Raw genomic sequence first — 17,099 nt, forward strand, 5'->3', positions numbered from 1 at the left:
ATTGATCCTATCCCAGTGTCGCTCCTCTAAATTTTGCCATCAGTTTGGTAGGGGCAATATGAAAGTAATGCTTCCTCACAGAGGAACATCATTCATAATTTAGAAAGGAAACCTGTAAGCAAAGTATGAGTGAAGCAATGTAAGTAGGACAGCTAGTGAGAGATGCACATGGAAAGTCCAAAATCTGTTGATTTTGCATGTTTAAGAACATACAGAAGGTGCGTTCTGAGAAATACAGAAACAACAGTCAAGGAAAAATAAGCATCTATTATAAATTTGAAATATACGAATAGATGGTGAAAACTGCTTTCAATTTACTTACGCATTAAAACCTCAGCTCCAGAATTTCATTACTTAAGCATGGGGTACTTCTTCAATAGTCTTTAGAAACCAAATGAAAGAGAAAAAAAAAAAAAAAAAAGATGACAATCCTAACAATTGGAGCACTTTGAAAATATTTGGCTTTTTCTAGCATTTGACCAGCTCAATATGAAAAAAAAAACAAACACAAAAAAGTATCTTTCAATCAGTTCACAGTAATCAATATGTTGATATGGGAGCACAGTGACAACTGAAATCAAATTTTCCAGAATAGTTTAACAGGACCCCCAGAACAGCACTATAACACAACTCTGGGCAAACAGCAATGTCTAGGTTGTAATATTCAATCAATTCGAAAATTTGGACTTACAGAAAAAAAATAAAATTGGTAATCCTGAAACTCTTAGGACATTCAGTAGAACAGAAAACGAAAATGCATAGAGAGAGTATTTAAAAATAGGTATATACTAGCATTTCTAGAGAATCTCAGTTCGTGTGCATTACTGTATCTATCAAGAATACAGTGAGATCACTAATTGGAAACACACTGGACAAAACAAGTAGACGTATTCTATAAATGAAGGGAAACAGCTTTATCTTGTCTAGCCCACATACATTGACAATAGAATATTTTAAGCACAAAGAGGAGTTAAAGAACAGAAACCAATTTAGGTGAGGAGCTCCTGAAAATGCAGATAAGCCATAGAGCGGGCAAACCAGTAAGTCCCTCCCTGCCAGGCTGTTTGCTAACGCCCTGTAGGAGTCATGCTGTAATCGCTGTCTGCTTGTTTTTTAAATAGAAATGTTTAATTGGTTAGGTTCCTTGTAGGCTGTTCTTACATTCCCCTGGAAAATGCTGTACACTGACAGACACAAGACACCTCTGCAGAAGGTGCAGAGCTCTGACCTTCATTCCTTTTAGAGAGAAGAGTGAGCTGGGCATTGGCACAATGACTGACATCAGGAGTAACATCCCACATGGAACTGGTAGGACTTCAGTGATACAGACAAAGGAAAACTGTCAGAAGGTGACACACTAGTTTTAACTCAAGCTATGAAAAGGAAAGGTAGTCATTCACAATTGGAAATTCACAGTGCAAAAGGATTTGGGCAGACTTGGAATTGAAGCAGATAAGAGGGAAGTGGGTTCTAGGTAAAAATAAATAAAAACAAATAAAAAACTAGGTACACAAACATCAAATATGTTAGAAGAGTTTTAGGAAGTAATAAACAAAGAGCAGTAACATATGAGAATATTTATATTAAGTAAGAGTTGTACCAGTAACATATGAGAATATTTATATTAAGTAAGAGTTGTACCACTTTTTCTATGTTATCTAGCTTCCTTCTTTAAAGAAAAGAAAGCAGCTCTATTGACACAGCACTTATGTGCAGGAGTCCCACTCCCACTGTCCAGTCAGCAAACAAGCAGATGGTGCCACCTCCATTTCTGTAGTTTGTCTCTTGCTCCTATAAAAGGCACAATCAGGTGTCTGGGAACATAATGCAACAAACACAAATAATATGTATTCAGAATTCCATACTGACTAGGAAGAGTAGAGAAAAAATGTAGGGACCTGAGAGTGTTCTGAAGTTGTTCAACAATGAGGCAGCATGACAAGCACAGGAGGCATAAGAGATACTCCCATATGTGGCTGCCTGCAACCACAGGAGAGCAAACATTGCAGGGCCACACTGACACAGAACAGAAGACTCCAGCATGTACTGGATGCATGCATCATACATATCCTGGTGTCAACATCTGGGAGAAGCTCCATCTGGAGAACTGCCATAGCCTTCTGACTTCCAAGTGAGCATGAAGAACAACCAGCACTGAAGGACATCACTCACACGCTTTGTGCAGAAATACCTCCATCCTGAGTGCTGAGGCAGGTCTGTACACTGGCTGACTGGCCCTTCTGAGGAGCTTCCAAGAAAACAAAACACCAAAATGTTGATTAATTATTGGTTAGGATAGGTAAATGCATTGATTGCATTGTAAGTCAGTTTTATTACTTTATCCCGAATTACCATTTTAACTGATAATGCTAGCAAAGAAGGCAGAACTGAGGCAGAAACTTTTTTTTTTTCCAATTTTGAGAAAATGAATTTTTATATTTATCCATAATTACTTATGTGTATTTCAATCAACAGCAGGGGCTTCTGTCCTTAAGAGGTAATTGCTGTATCTGACTTACAACGTGTAGATACTCACAGTGTGAAATGGTTAGGTTGTTCCTATCTATAGAATATATTTGAAAGGTGGGTTTAAGCTAAACACTTCTGCAAATGCAATATCCAGAAGGTACTCAGGAATTCTCTACAGAAACAAATCCTTAGCCTTCGACAAAGCGCCCTGTGTGTGACTGTGGCTAGTGACAGGTGTGGGACTCTGCCAGGAATGGAGCTGTGCGTGCCACTGCTGCTGCCAGTGCCCTGTGCATGCTCACAGAGTCATGGCTTGGTCTGCCAGCAGCTCAGGGTGCTGAGAGATTAAGCAGAACTGCATTCTGAAACCAACCTTCAGCTTTAAGTGGGAATACATTTAAAAAAAAAATCATTTTAGTTATCTCCCATTACTGATTTCCCCTAAATGACAGACTGCAATTAAAAGAAAAATAATGAGACTTGTGAGAATTTAAAACAAAGAGAAAGCTAACAGTCTCCCGTGCTGTTGGATGGTCAGTCCCTCCGCTAACATCTCCCTGCAAGGATTACAGTCGCCTTGCATTTCAGAACACAGGTCAGCACAAGAGATAAGCCTCTTTTTGTCTTATTCATGTCATGGAAACATTTCATTTCAAAGAAATTGCTCTGTTTTTTGGTGGTATGCGGGACTATCTGTGCTGAACTGCAAGTCATCAATATGATTTCATGTCAGGGTCTTTTCTTCAACATGATCCTGTGCCTATCAGTAAATCTGTGCTCCCTATCTCCTAGCCTGGGTCTCTTCCATTCTGGTTTGCACCTTTTTCCCTTCCTGGAGCAAACCAGAAAGGTTCCCAGGAAGTGCCATCCTGCACACATAGCCTTCAGATGAACACATGAGCCCAGAGAGAAGGGCAAGTAGGGTGTTCCAAAAAGAAACTGACAATTTACAAAGCAGCTGCCAATTAGCCAGACCTTAATTTTGCAAATTTATTTAGGAAAAGGAATTAACATGAGCAAATGAGAATACCTCAGTGTTACAACAGAGTATATAAATGTCTAGCAATAGTCAAATAATTTGATCTTTAAATACAAAATAACCACATGAACACCTAATATACAGGTTTCATCTGAATACATATTTATTAGATAAATATTAGGTTGTCACATCATCTAACTACATACAGTTTTGCAAGACTAAAAATCACAATTATTTTTTCTGACCAGTTTAAAGTATGAAATGATTGCATTGTACTGTACATACAATGTACAAACAAAGACAATGGCCATTTTTGCGTGTTACGTCAGATTGTATTTTTTTTTTTTAATTCCCCTCTGATCGCGATATCAAAAATTGTACAAAGTATGAATTTGGTTACAATTTACTTTTTTTGTAATCCCCTTATTTTTCTTCATTATTTCTGTAGCACCCTAAAAATACACAGGTGATAGACTAGTACACGTAAGCTAAATATTACAAGTAGATAAAACAAAACAAAACGAAGGATCAGAGTATATTACAGAAGTGAAAGTGAAACGAATGCCGAGACTCCACAAACGCTAACAAACAGGATTCATTTTCCACATAAGATGGAGCTTCAAGCTTTTTTTTTTTCCTGCGAAATAAAAACAATGCACATTCCAAGGAAAATGAATGCATTTCTGTTAACATGTCTCTATTTGTCATTTACATATGTACAGATGTCCCTTGAGTCTCCGCTGCAGACATTGGCGTGTATCTGTCAGTCCTATAATAATGTCTTGCCAGCAGAACTGTAGATTTCTGTGGGTTCTTTCCCAGATGAACTTCCATAGGGAAACAATTAAAAAGTAAACAAACAAAAAAAGAAGAATAAAAATACTACTGGAATTTCATACAATAATTAAGCTTTAAAAGAAATGACTGTGATTACCCTATTTGCTAGGCTTTTTCTCTAAAATTTAATACGGCAGTGAACAGATAAAAAAATAACTAAATTTTCATTTAGAAGCATTTCCATACTGAATCTACTATACAGTACCTGATTTTAGCTGACATAGTTTTAAAACTGTCTCGTATGTCCAACATTTGGGAGATGGGTAAAAATCGTGTTTTCTCTCATAAGTTCTGCTTAGAAACCAAACGCTCCTCTAAGCTCCGACATGTCAACCATCCACTTTAATGCTCTATTACTGTACAAAGCAGATGCAAACACTGCTCCAAACATATTGCTAATATCTATGTGGGTTTGTTTTTTTTTTCCCTTTATTCTTTCCAGCAGGTACTTTCAGATGATACATTTTAAATACTACCAGTTAGCAAAAAGTCAATTCTTAACATACCTGGTTTAAAATACTAACGCTGTGTTTAAGAGAAAAGCAATTTCAGGTGACTAACTTAGCTGCTCAGGAAACAATGAAGAGTGGATTAAATAGAATCAATTAAAAAATCTGAGCAACCCATTCCATCTAGTACTGAGAAATGTTCTTTATTCCAAAACCTATGGCTTAAGAAACTTCCCCCGAAATGAAACAAAACAAAACCCTAAGGGCATAATGTCAGTTTATCATTCATCACCCCTGAAAATGACTTCAATACATATATGAACAATGCAGCAAAAATACAGGGGAAAACTACTACAGTAAAATGGCTACAAAACACATCTGTAACTGAAGAATGGTCTTTCCTAGTGTTGGCATGGCAGCAGCACCACACCACAACCGTGTTACCGTGTATTATACCAAGGTATCTTTAATATTCTGCAGAGATCCTCTACAGGTTGTCAAGCCTACATAAGAAAAAAGACATTTCTAAGCAGAATAAAATGTACTATACTGTTTCCCTCCCCACCCACCAGCATCCCTTCGTGTTAGTGTGCCCAGCTCTGCAGGCTGGAACACCAGCACAGTGATAGAAATACGGTACCTTACGTACTCGCTGCTTGCCTTAGTGCTTCTTCACCCGTTCAGACAGCTGCTCCTAGGTGTCCTGCTCACTGGGGCAAAGGGACAAAACTTCTGCTGTCACCAGCCCACAGGCACCACATGGGCAGGGAACATCAGTTGGTTGGGTGATGGGATTTTTGCCCTAGGCAATCACTTCTTACTGTGTTTCCATGACAGAGCTGGGCCCTGATTGTCCAGGTACTGTCTGACATATCATTTCATTCATCAGGTAAATGGATATGAAGTTTGGGCTAACTTTTCAAAAGAAAACAGGTTGGGGGGGGGAGGGAGAGGGGCGGGAAGGGGGAAGAAAAAAAACCTCCCTTATTCTGTTAAAGAACCCTCAATGTTTTGTTGTTGTTTTTTTTTTTTTTTTTGTTAAAAAAGGACCCATATATTTTTTTTCAGACAAGGTATTTAAAAACACCAGCAAAAGTATAATCAGATCATGAAAATGTTGAATATTATCAAAGACGATACTAAAATATTCACAAAGATATTTACAATAGCAATTCTTAAAATAATTGATTTTGCATAATGAACAGCGCCTTTCTTAAAAAAACTTGAAACAGGAAAAATATAAGTGTGGGACCATCTCTACATAATATGTTTGACAGATTCAATACTTCTACTGGAAAATAAAAGAACTAAACCGCCATTTCCTTTAATATCTACAGCAAGGTGCTGCTGACTAGCATATATATATCACGACGCATGTACAGCAGTAGTGGGAAATGTTAACAAAGAGCAAAATAAAACAAGAACTGCAAAGAATTTACAAACATGACTTTGGTGAGGAAAGCAAATCCAGAGTTGTAAGCACATAGCATGCCATTTACAGCTTGCAAACTGAACACAGAGGGCTAGGAAACTCTAGTCAAACAGATGGGAACAAACAAAATTTGTCTGGCACTTAAGTTTAAAATGTGTTGTGGCGAGCAAATAAAAGTTACTGGATTGGGTTTGGGATGAGGAAAGGAGTAGGTCAAATTTGCTTTAGTAATAAAAAGAAATTAACCAATAACTCCACAGTGGGCAAAAGCTGAAATGTTGCACCACGAGGGCAAAGTTGGCACACATGCACTTCTTACACAGCTACTGTACATAATTTATAAAAGAGAGAGAGAGAGACAAAGAGCACAGAAATGGGCACAGAAGCAATAGGAAGCTCATGCAGGAGAAGCAACCACACGAGAAGCACGGATCACAGGGGCAAGACAGTGATAGTGGCATTAGGGTCTCTTGAGGGCAGCAGCAATCTACCAAGTCATTTTTCCTCCCCATGCCCTTTCCTTCATGAGAACAATTTCTTCCTGGTACCTAAGGTTTAAAAAAAGAAACCGAAGGAGGAGAAAAGAAAGCTTGAATTATTTGTAACAGTCATGAAAACAGAACGCAAAGCAAAATAAAAAAGAAGCTATGTCTATCCAATTTCAATGCCCCTCTTCAAGCTGATTATGAAAAATAATTATGCAGATCGTGATGTTACTCTCCCTCATCCTGCAACGATTTCCTATCTGCCTTTGACCTAGCTTGTCTTATTATGTGTTGTGCAACACACACAGTGATGCAAACGCTCAGGAAGCAAAGGCTGTAGGTTAATAATTGAGAGTTTTGGTTTGCATTCCCCCCTCCCTCTCTTTTCCATTCTGTATGAATTAAATGGCAAAAAGACCACTTACAACAATCTTGACAGGTGGGTGTCAACGCAGCCACAAACGGTAATGATTTGAAACCAAACCACAGAAAAACCCTAAACATTGAAAGTATTTTTTATTTTTTCCATGTGCTTCCAATGTGTGTGTTTGAACAGAGGAATCCTTTGCAAAGAAGTGTTTAAGATTCCTGAACTTTTCTAAGTCCAAACACATGCGGCTGCGGCCTGGAGATGCTCAGGACTCCATTACTGACAACGTGTTTACTAAACTGCTGTCACCCTCTTGATGGGCTCGTATTTCTTCCCTACCTTTGCCATTTTACTGTACAATCTGTGCTTTCTGGAGCTTTGTTTGTGTTTTTGTTTTTTGTTTTGTGTGTGGCCAGAAAAATTACTCCAACACAAACTTGTGCTTGGAGAGGGACAGAGGAGAAGCAGGGTGGAGGGAGATGGTTTCAAAAAAATGGAAGAACATGCGTTGGAAGGACACTCTGAGACAGGTCAATTAAAGACAGTTCCATTTTGTTGCCTTTTCTTCCCTTGCCAAGATTTGTTTTTGCCAAGATACTTCACACTATGTTTATCACAGAACTCTCTCTCTATAGGATGAACAACAAACGGGGTTTCCAATAGCTGCACAACTGTCTGTGTTTTGTTGTGACGCATAGCATGGCGGACTCTGAGATTACTGTAGTTTTTTGTGTATTTTTTCTCCCGGCACTTTCACAGTTTTTGAAGCTGACAAAAGCAGTTCTGAGATGAAGAAAGCAGGGAGTGCACCACTGGATCAACTCGTGAGGTGTTTTTTTCTTCTTTTGTGGAAAAGGAGTGTTAAGATTCCTCGCTGTGCAGCCACACGTGTGAACAAGTGAAAGGGGTGGGGGAATACATGTGGGTTCAATTGTTCTCAAAGAGAGACAGAAGGTCATCATTGCTATTGCTTGGCAAATCAGGAGGATCCAGGTACGAAAGCAGCTCATCTGGATTTGTGAGTTCTGGAAGCAGCTATAAAATAAAGATAAAAGGAAAATTACAGATAACAGAAATACAATTGTGAGAAAAAGGGATTAAAACACCATACATTCCGGGAAACTGGCTTTCACATACATATATTGAAATGAATCTGACAGCAGTAATGCTGCCTAACACCCTAAGGTGATGCAGTAGCCACTTGTTTGTGAAAGCCTGTATTACTCAACTTCCCCATCACAAAGCTTATCAATAAACAAAGCTTAATTCCTGCCTAGTGATGCTGATAAGACCTTCTTGATAAATGCCAGTTACGTAGGTTAGTTTCATGTAGAACACCGAATGTAAACTTGAACCATGCAGTCATGTAAGACTTATTTGATCCTTAAAGTGGATCAACAAAGCCTGGTATATGTGACTGGCAGGCAGCAGCGTGGTGACTGCTTTAGGCCTGCATCCCTATGGAGCGAGGCTGCTGTGTCCACCCCTTCCTCATGCATGGACACACAGGCTGGGCAGTGAGCTGGACTGGAACTCACCAGATTTTGAAACTAACCCAGACCAAAAAAAGCCCCCAAATCAAAATTAAAAAACGCACTGAAAGTCCTAAGGAGGAGCACGGAGCGGGGAGTGACGAGGCAGGCAGCTGACCTCCTTTTCTCTCTGTGGCAGTGACAGCTGATGGTAATTGGAAGTGCTTATTCAACTTCACCTTATGTGCATTTCAAGGTATTTTAAAAGGTCAGGGGCATAACACTCCAACCAACAGAAAATGCACTGATCTTCACAAGGTTTTAAATGTATCAAGATAAAAAGTTTTTTAACTTATGTTTTCACTAACACTGTATTTCAAATAGAACTATTTTTTTTCCCAGGCATCACTCAGATTCTTTTTGATCTGACAAGTCACAAGCACACCTCAGCTACTGAGGGTTTTGTAAGAGGCAATGTTTTCTGGTTTATTCTGCAACTTACCAAGTCTTGGTGAAAAGTAAAAGTATGTATCAACTGACAGGGAAGAGTTTGTAATAAGCTCCCTTTATATTCAGCATTGAGGCCAAGACAGAAAAACATGGAATAATTAAAAAAACATAAGTACAAGAAATGCATTTTAAATTGTTCTGTGTTTTCAAATACTATGAAAGTAAAATCTTGACTGCATCACGTTTAGCACACAAGTACTATATTTATATGCTTCTTATGCTCAAATGGATAAAGATATTTTTAAATAAGCTATACATGAAATGAAGAAGGAAGTTTATTACTTCCTAAGCATTATTTAAAAAAAAAAAAAGAAAAAAAAGAAAAAAAAGAAAGAAAAGTTTGGATAAACAAAATGTCCCTGAGGGAATGGTTTTCATAAAACACCTCCTCCTTTTATACACTGCTGTTTTAACTGCTGTTGTCATACTGCTAGACTAAAGATATACAGCTTTTAAATGCATTTCACCTGCTAGCATAGTTTTCCGAGTATCTAGTATGGGACTAAAAGAAAACTGCGGCCTCACCATATGTTTAGAAAGTAACAAATGGTTGAATGTATCCCACAGGTAGTCCAACTCAATTCTTAAAAAAATAACGTAATGTGTCTGAGACTCATTCTTTTATACAGAGGATTGTTGTGTTTTTTTTTTAAGAAAGGTGAAAGTTTAAAATAATACGCTCTTCAACAATTCTGTCTTCTGAATTTTGAAGGTATATTTCACATGATGAAGTAATGGCAAAAATTCAAGACTAGGATATTTCTAAGACTCCTCAAAAGAGAATCGTCCAGTTTTTGCTAGTTAAGGTATATTTTGACACAGTCTCAAGGAGAAAAAGGGTAAAGGGGAGGAAATTCTGAAAACAAGAAGAGCATTTCTGAATGCTGGGGTGTCTCCCTGCATGCAGGCCTGTGCAACACATGGCCCACGAGCCAGGAGCTGGCACTGTAGCTTGGCCGCTGGTGTGTGGGAATCCTCATGGCAGCCCCTTGCAGCAAGAGGCAAATCCAAGGATTCAGCTGGGTACCCAGCAGTGCTGAGCCAGGAGGGAAGGATGGAGGGCTGAGATGGGCAGGCACTGTGAGGGTGTGTTGGACTTGTCAGAATTTTAAGAGTACACCCAGTGCTCCTGAAGTGATCCTGTAGTGCTCTCACCAGGCATCTGCGCCCCGTGCCTCTGCTGTGTGTGGTGTGAGTGTGGGTCATCTCCTTCTATAGGAGGTGTGCCCTTCTGCCTGGTTAAGCACTGCACTGAAGCACTAATGAATGACCCCGTCTATGCCAGCAGGCAGTGGGCCCAGCTGCCCACAGTGCATTCCCCAGCTTGGTTCCAGCTCACAGACAGTGCTGCATGGTGCCTTGCTCTGCCTGGTTCCACAACAGTCACCAGTAACTAAACCTGCTGACATCATTCATCTGAGCATGACTGAGCTCACAGATATTTCTAAGCTCTATGCTCTCCATACTGTGCAGCGCTTGCTTCACTAAGCTACAGCAATTTCAGTTTCAGCGTTGCACCAAATGCCTCCACCAGCGATACTCACAGTACTATAACATCTATTTTCTTTTCACTAAGGAACAATTGCCTGACCCATTACAGTGTACAGGGTTACTTAAATACTTGAAGAAAAAATGATATTTTTATTTCACCTACTGATATTACTCATATGGCATCCTTAAGGGCTCAGACCTCCAGTTGCCACATGACCTGCAGCTCCTGAGAGATGTGCCATGGCCTTGCTGTGTGACAGACACAGCCTGGCTCCAGCACAGGCACTGCTTACTGAGGGCTTCTCCCAGTGCCTGGAGCCTGCCTTCCCCTGCGAGGCTGCCTGATGGCACAGTGCTGTCATGAGACAGGGAACAGGCACGCACACAACAACAGCACGGACAGGTATAAACCTGAGGCACAGAGTGAACACTTCTCTCAGAAGAATACATTGTGCGGCAGACTTTGGACCAGACAGAAGATACAAGTACAGGAATGCATGACTTAAACAAAAATTCAACTCTAGTGCTAAGAAATATGACCTTTGGAAGGTGAGTGGTTGACCAGAGGGATACCTCAGGTAGCTCACTCCCAGCACTAGCACTGGGTGGCTGCAGACATTACTTCTGTCTTTAACACTAGGCTCATCTTCGTTTAGTCACATGCTGCTCTCAACCCTGGCTAAGGAGGCAGAAGACGTCCTTGTTCATTTGAAGCACTTGCATGGTATGCAGCAGGACATGTGCTACTGAGTGCGGTGGCAGGGCCCAGAGCCAGGGATGGACGCCACTGCCAGGCACTGCAATGCCGAAGCTGAGCCAGCACACAGCTCAACGGGCACCATGTGGCCCAAGCCCGGCCCATGTGCAGCCGCCTCCTTCTAATCTGGAGGCTGCAGCGGCTCCAGGGCCTGGGCTTGTGCACACGAGTGCCTTCATCAGGCAGCGAGGGGATGGGAGATCTCTCTTCTGTGCAGACACTCGACCTGTTGTCTCAAGAGAAACCTGCCTGCCTGCTATGAGGAGGACACGGCTGGCACGTCATATGGCTTAAAACAGAAGAGTTTCCACAGCAAGCCAGGAGCGCCCTGTCACCTCAGCTGCAGTGACTACGCCCATGTACCCAAGCATGAGAAGATGGCATGTGCTGTGGAAGCGGCTCCCCGTCCCCGAACCCACCCCGCCCTCCCGCCGCCATGTCAAGCACACGCTATGGCAGGCAGATGATAGTATGACACAGACTTACATCCAGCGAGGGCTCCGGCATGTCAGGTGCTCCCTGTCCACCAGCCTGACCCTCTAAGGCTGAGGAGGGATTAAAGGTCAGGTCACTGTGTGGATGGTTGCCAGAAGCGGCCGGGGGCGGCTGCCGGGACTGCTGGCTGGGAGGCCCGCTGTGATGTAATGGCTGCCCTGACTGGCTGCTGGGGTGAGGGACGTGCAAACCTTGCTGCATGGAAGTATGGGACTGATCAGTGCTGCCGGGATGAGGGATCTGCGGAGGAGGAAAAAAGCAGGAAAAGAAAGTGAGGCCACAAGGTACAGTGCTCGCGGTGCCTGACTCTGTAACCGCATGTTAAAAGGAAACAACGAAAATGAATTAAAAAGACCAAAAAAAAAAAAAAAAGAAAAGAAAAAAAAAAAAAAAAAAAAGCGTAATTGGAAAAGAAAGCTCCATATCCCAATGCTGGAGGAAATGTTTGGCTTTTTGGAGATCACTTGCAAAGGGAAATAAACACACTGGGCTTGTGCTGCTGCATTTGCTTTGCTGTAATGTGGGAAGCTGTGGCTGAAGGTGCAAATCAAGCAGCCCACGGAGTTGAGGGGGGCTGATGGTGCTGCTCACCATGAGCCAGGCAGATGCATTGCCCTTGAAAAATTTCAAGAATCAATGGAGAATTTGTTGAATAATAATCCCTGTGCCAGCAAAATGATTAACTGAGAAAATACTTAAGTTCTACTCAGATTCCTTATTGGGCAGCTTCCCTGACATTGCTACCTATTCTTGTTTCAGCTTGTTACAAACATCTGGCAAATGCCAGCCCTTCCTACGCCTTCCTCTATTCTATTTTCATCCATCTTTTCAGAATACAGCATCCCTTTTAAGGGATTTTCTTAGTTGATGGTTGAAAAAACCAAGCTCCTCAGCCACCCATAGAGCTGCCGGAGGTGGCCGCATACCTGGTGACACCCTGTGAAGTACAACACATTATTTTAAATTAAGCAAAGATCATGCAACAGAATGCATTTTTATTTTCACATGGGCAAGTTCTCTACCAAAAACTTCGTATTTTCTAGGATTTCAATGGGGAATAACCTACCAAACCACATGCATCTTCTAAACCCTATTATGAAAGAATGGAGGTAAAAATCTCTCTCACATTACAGAGAAGCAACAAAAATGCACAAACCCATGCTACTTGTCATCTTTAATGCTCGTGGACTCTTTGGGACTTGACCATGGTGCCATGAGAAAAATGAGTGTGAATGCCTTAAAATTGTTTCATGTTAATTGGGTATATGGAGAAGCAAAAAATGTAAACATTTTTTGAGAAATGCTACATTGCCACACAGTGGAGCTGAAACAAAAGAACAGATACGTACAACAACAGCATGAAATTCATCCAGCCAAGCCAACAGAAACTGGCAAAATGCTATGTCACATGTCAGCATTGACCCTTTCATAACACAGTAAACTACAAGGCTATTTTAACCTTAATCTTCACTTTTGGAAAGCAAAAGGGAGGTTATTACAAAATTAATTAAAATATTCCAAGATATTAAGGAAAAAAATATCACAGAAACAAGCATTTTATAGAGAAACATTTTTCCACTCGCACGAAAACTGACATCTGAACAGTGATACAATGGGACACTCAAACTCAGCTACATGGAAGTCCTTTTCAATAGTTTGGCAGTAGGAATGTTGGTGGAAATCAGAAGGATTCTACATGTAAAGTGTTTTTGTGTCTCTTTCCTATATGAGACTTTAAAATAACTATTACAAAGTACTGTTGCACACTCTTCTTTCCATTAGCGTCATAATTTGACTACCTGGAAGGTATTCTGTAACATTATTGTTGTTACCTTAGAGGTAAACTTGTACAAAATCAGCCCATAGACCACAGTTTAATGTAAATGAACCTGCATCCTAAGACTTTGCAACAGTCCAAGTGAAAGTAGATGCCTGTCCAAATAGTACCGTTTCCTTCTTCGTTCATTGAGAACACGTGCAACAGAAACTGTGCAAAGTAAGAAAGCTTAATAATAACAAAAAGTAAAGAGCAATTAAAGACAGTGCTGCTGAAGCGGGAAAGTTGTTTCCAGAAAATAAAACAAAATCAGGTCATCTTGAAAATTCTCTCAGATTTATCCCCCAGATGCACATGGCAAGGGTCACACTGGTGTGCTTATAGAAGTAATTATTTTTAAAAAAGAGGCATTCATATGTTTTCAGATATATTTCAGAACAGATAAGCAGGTTAGAAATTTTATACATTATGTTTCCATATACTAACATTACATAAATGTTTTGTTGATAAAGCAGTATCTTGAGCAGAGACAACTGTTGGACAGGGACCCATTGCTCATTATAAGATGAGGGTTATCATTATCTTAAATAGCCAACACAGCTTCAAAATCCACCTGATGGCATTCATCAAGGCCTACCTGGGACAGAGTAAATGCTCAGGACTATTTTTCTGTCTTTATTCAGCTGAGTAATGATGAATTAACTACCACTGGTGTAAAAACACTCTAAACGATACGACACATGGGTCTGCAACTCACGTCTGCAACTTGCACTGGTTTTATTTCAAAAGCACTAACTTACATTAGGAATGCTTAGTCAACAAAGTTGCCACTGCTTACATAGCAAGGTAATTCAGAGTTGTTTTTAGGAGTGTAAACTGTGGCACTCTTAAAACATTTACAATCTGTAAAAGTAAAGTTTATAGCTGACACAACTACATCTTCTGTTTAATAGCATAAAACCACAATTCTTTATGAGTCAGTCTAAGAGTGACCTCTAGGAGTGCTGAGATGAACAGCAACAGAGCTTGCCAACTGCAGAATGATATTCCTTTCATCTCAGGAGAAAATTGATAGTGAAAAAAAAGATCATTAGGTTAAGTCAATTGTTTATATATCTCTCCACTACGGAGGTCACAGACTCACCAACTCTTGGAGCTGCGCTAAGTGGCAGAACCATGGAAAGATGCCATCCTGCCCGGCCGCTGTTCTCTGCCACATTTCCCATCCTTTTTTCCTTTGCCATCACATGCATCCTTGCAAACTCAACAGGTGGACTGTCACAAATCAAAACCTCCCCCACATTTGTTTTCAATTATATCAATACCATATCCTAATAGCATGCATTTCTCTAAAAGCAGCAGTTTTAAAGCTGTCTTTCCTGTGTGTCTGTTACCAAAAGCCAGTTCCTTTCTGAGAGAGAAGAATGAAGATAGGAAAAACAGAGGAGGGAAGCATAGACATCATGATATTGACAATGTTCTGCTAGAGTACTATCAGTTCACAGAAGTGGCCTAAAAACTGTATGGCCAAATTGGCGAGGTCAATCTAATTCTATTGTGCAAAGAGATGTGAAAACTGATCCTTATTAAGGCAAATCACCCACTGACATAAGCCAGGTGGAGTCTGCTTTAGTGCCACTTCCTTTTCTCAAAATAGCACAGCTTGCATATCATAATAGAATTGGGAGAAGCAAGGCAAAGGTTTACTTTAATTGCTAGCTATCATAAGCAAGCATTAGATCTGCTACAAACTGACCCAGAGAATCAAAAGTCTATTAACGGTTGCCCAAATACTCTCTTACAGTTCTGCAGTATGCACAGCCTCGAGCAACTTTTAACTGCTCTTATCTGTAAGGAGTCCAATTTTCAGAAAACCACAGATTCTTCACTTTCATATTCAACCGCTTCATACCCTGCCACTTCAGAGATTTTACTAGGGCAACCTCTGTAGTAAAGGTAAAGCGGTTAACCGATGGAGTGGAAATGTAGGTGTCACAGAAGGGGAGGTGCAGAAGAATTCCCCGCGGCTTTGGTTCAAAGGACAGTAGCTGTGTGTGAGTGCTTCAGGTTGGTAGCAATTCCCCTCACCACTACATTCTTATGCTGTACAGTTGGTTCAGATACAGATACTCAGGTTGCTCATTAAACTGATATGTAAAATTTGCCAAAGTAAAAATTAAATTTACAGCGTGCTTGTTCTATCCTTTATTAGCCTATGAAGTGATAAAGTCATTACAGTTCCTGGACTCTTTCTTTGCAGACATTTTTCTCACTTGGGATCTGTCCAAGCTATACTAAGAATGCTCTCTCCGCTCCCTTCCTATTTCTCACCATCCTCCTCGGAAAATCCACTGCCAGCTAGAGGAGACACTGACTGAGTAGGCTTTTCCTAAGCATCTGCTACCACATATCCTCATTACATTCTGAAATAGTACTTTCTAGTGCTCAATGAAGTCACAGCACAGATGACTTGTCAAGTTAAACGCCCTTCCTGTGCAGTAACAGCACATCATAAAGTCCCTGCCCTGTAACTTAATTGAATATAAAAGGATATATACACACACATATACCACACAGAGTTAAAACAGATGACTAGCCATGCCTAAGAGCTAAACACTGCTGGTAACTTTTCTATCATCTTGTTGCTGCAGTACTGCATCATCTGGATGTAAAGTTCTGCATATAAAACTTGGTTCACTGAGCAAGCTGCTTTTCTAATGAGCAGTTCTGCCTTTCCACCTGAGATCTGAGGAACCTGTTTTTTAAATCTATTACATTGGTGCAGCCTCAGACCAGCAGCAGTATCTCTCCTTGAAATCTACAGGCTTATCCTATTCCCAACAGCTTAAAGGTACGTTTTATTCTACTTGGATAGCATCCCTCACAAAATGCTTTGGTGCAAACTTTGACCTCAGAAACAAAGTCAGGGAAGACACTGTCCCTGCTCTGAATCAGTCAACATCTTGCTATAACAAGCTGTCTGCTGAAGATGGACATTCACGGATACTGCTGGCTAGTTTTTCCCAGGTGTCAGAGGAAAGCACAATGATTAACACAGGTACACTGAGCCAGGTTGTTTCTTTCAGATAAACAAGCTTAAACGACAATTTAAAAAAAAAAAAACCTTAAAACATTTCTCCACAAACTTGAAAAGGCCAGAAACTAAAACTGACATTTCTGACAACATTTCTCAGGGCTGCTCTATTTCAGATGCTGCCAAAGTTAGGAATCCAAAACAAGGAAGATCAAATCACAAGGAAAGTCCATTCGCCTGACTGGAGCATCTTACTCCTGCAAAGAAAGATCTACATCTGCAGCATCATTACTTACAGATTCCTGCATAGGGTGACTGAGAGGTTTGTCGAGAGCTGCCATGCTGCTCGGCATGTCTGGGGGATGTGACAGCTGTGGCCCATGCATGAAATCATTCATAGATGTTCCACCAGGATTCCCGTGCGGAAAATCAAAATTGCCATGACCTTGGTAACTGTTACCTGAAAGACAAGCAGATACAATACAAAATAATTTATTATTATTATTTTTTTTCCTGACACTGATCTTTTAGAGTCTTGCTAA

At 40.6% G+C, this 17,099-nt stretch overlaps 1 protein-coding gene across 17 annotated transcripts in view; it reads right to left on the minus strand.

Moving 5' to 3' along the window:
• Positions 1 to 3,587: 3,587 nt before the first annotated feature.
• Positions 3,588 to 17,099, minus strand: part of ZMIZ1 (zinc finger MIZ-type containing 1) — a 325,404-nt gene continuing 311,892 nt past the window's right edge. For all 17 annotated transcript variants that reach the window (XM_048946996.1, XM_048946995.1, XM_048947003.1 and 14 more), the window contains 3 exons: positions 16,854 to 17,017; positions 11,738 to 11,986; positions 3,588 to 8,056 (listed from right to left, as the gene is read on the minus strand). In XM_048946996.1, coding sequence (XP_048802953.1) covers positions 7,949 to 8,056; positions 11,738 to 11,986; positions 16,854 to 17,017 — 521 coding nt within the window. In that variant the 3' untranslated portion in view covers positions 3,588 to 7,948. The remainder of the gene's footprint in view (positions 8,057 to 11,737; positions 11,987 to 16,853; positions 17,018 to 17,099) is intronic.

Source organism: Lagopus muta, chromosome 5 (genome assembly GCF_023343835.1).
Source record: "Lagopus muta isolate bLagMut1 chromosome 5, bLagMut1 primary, whole genome shotgun sequence".
NCBI lineage: Eukaryota > Metazoa > Chordata > Aves > Galliformes > Phasianidae > Lagopus > Lagopus muta.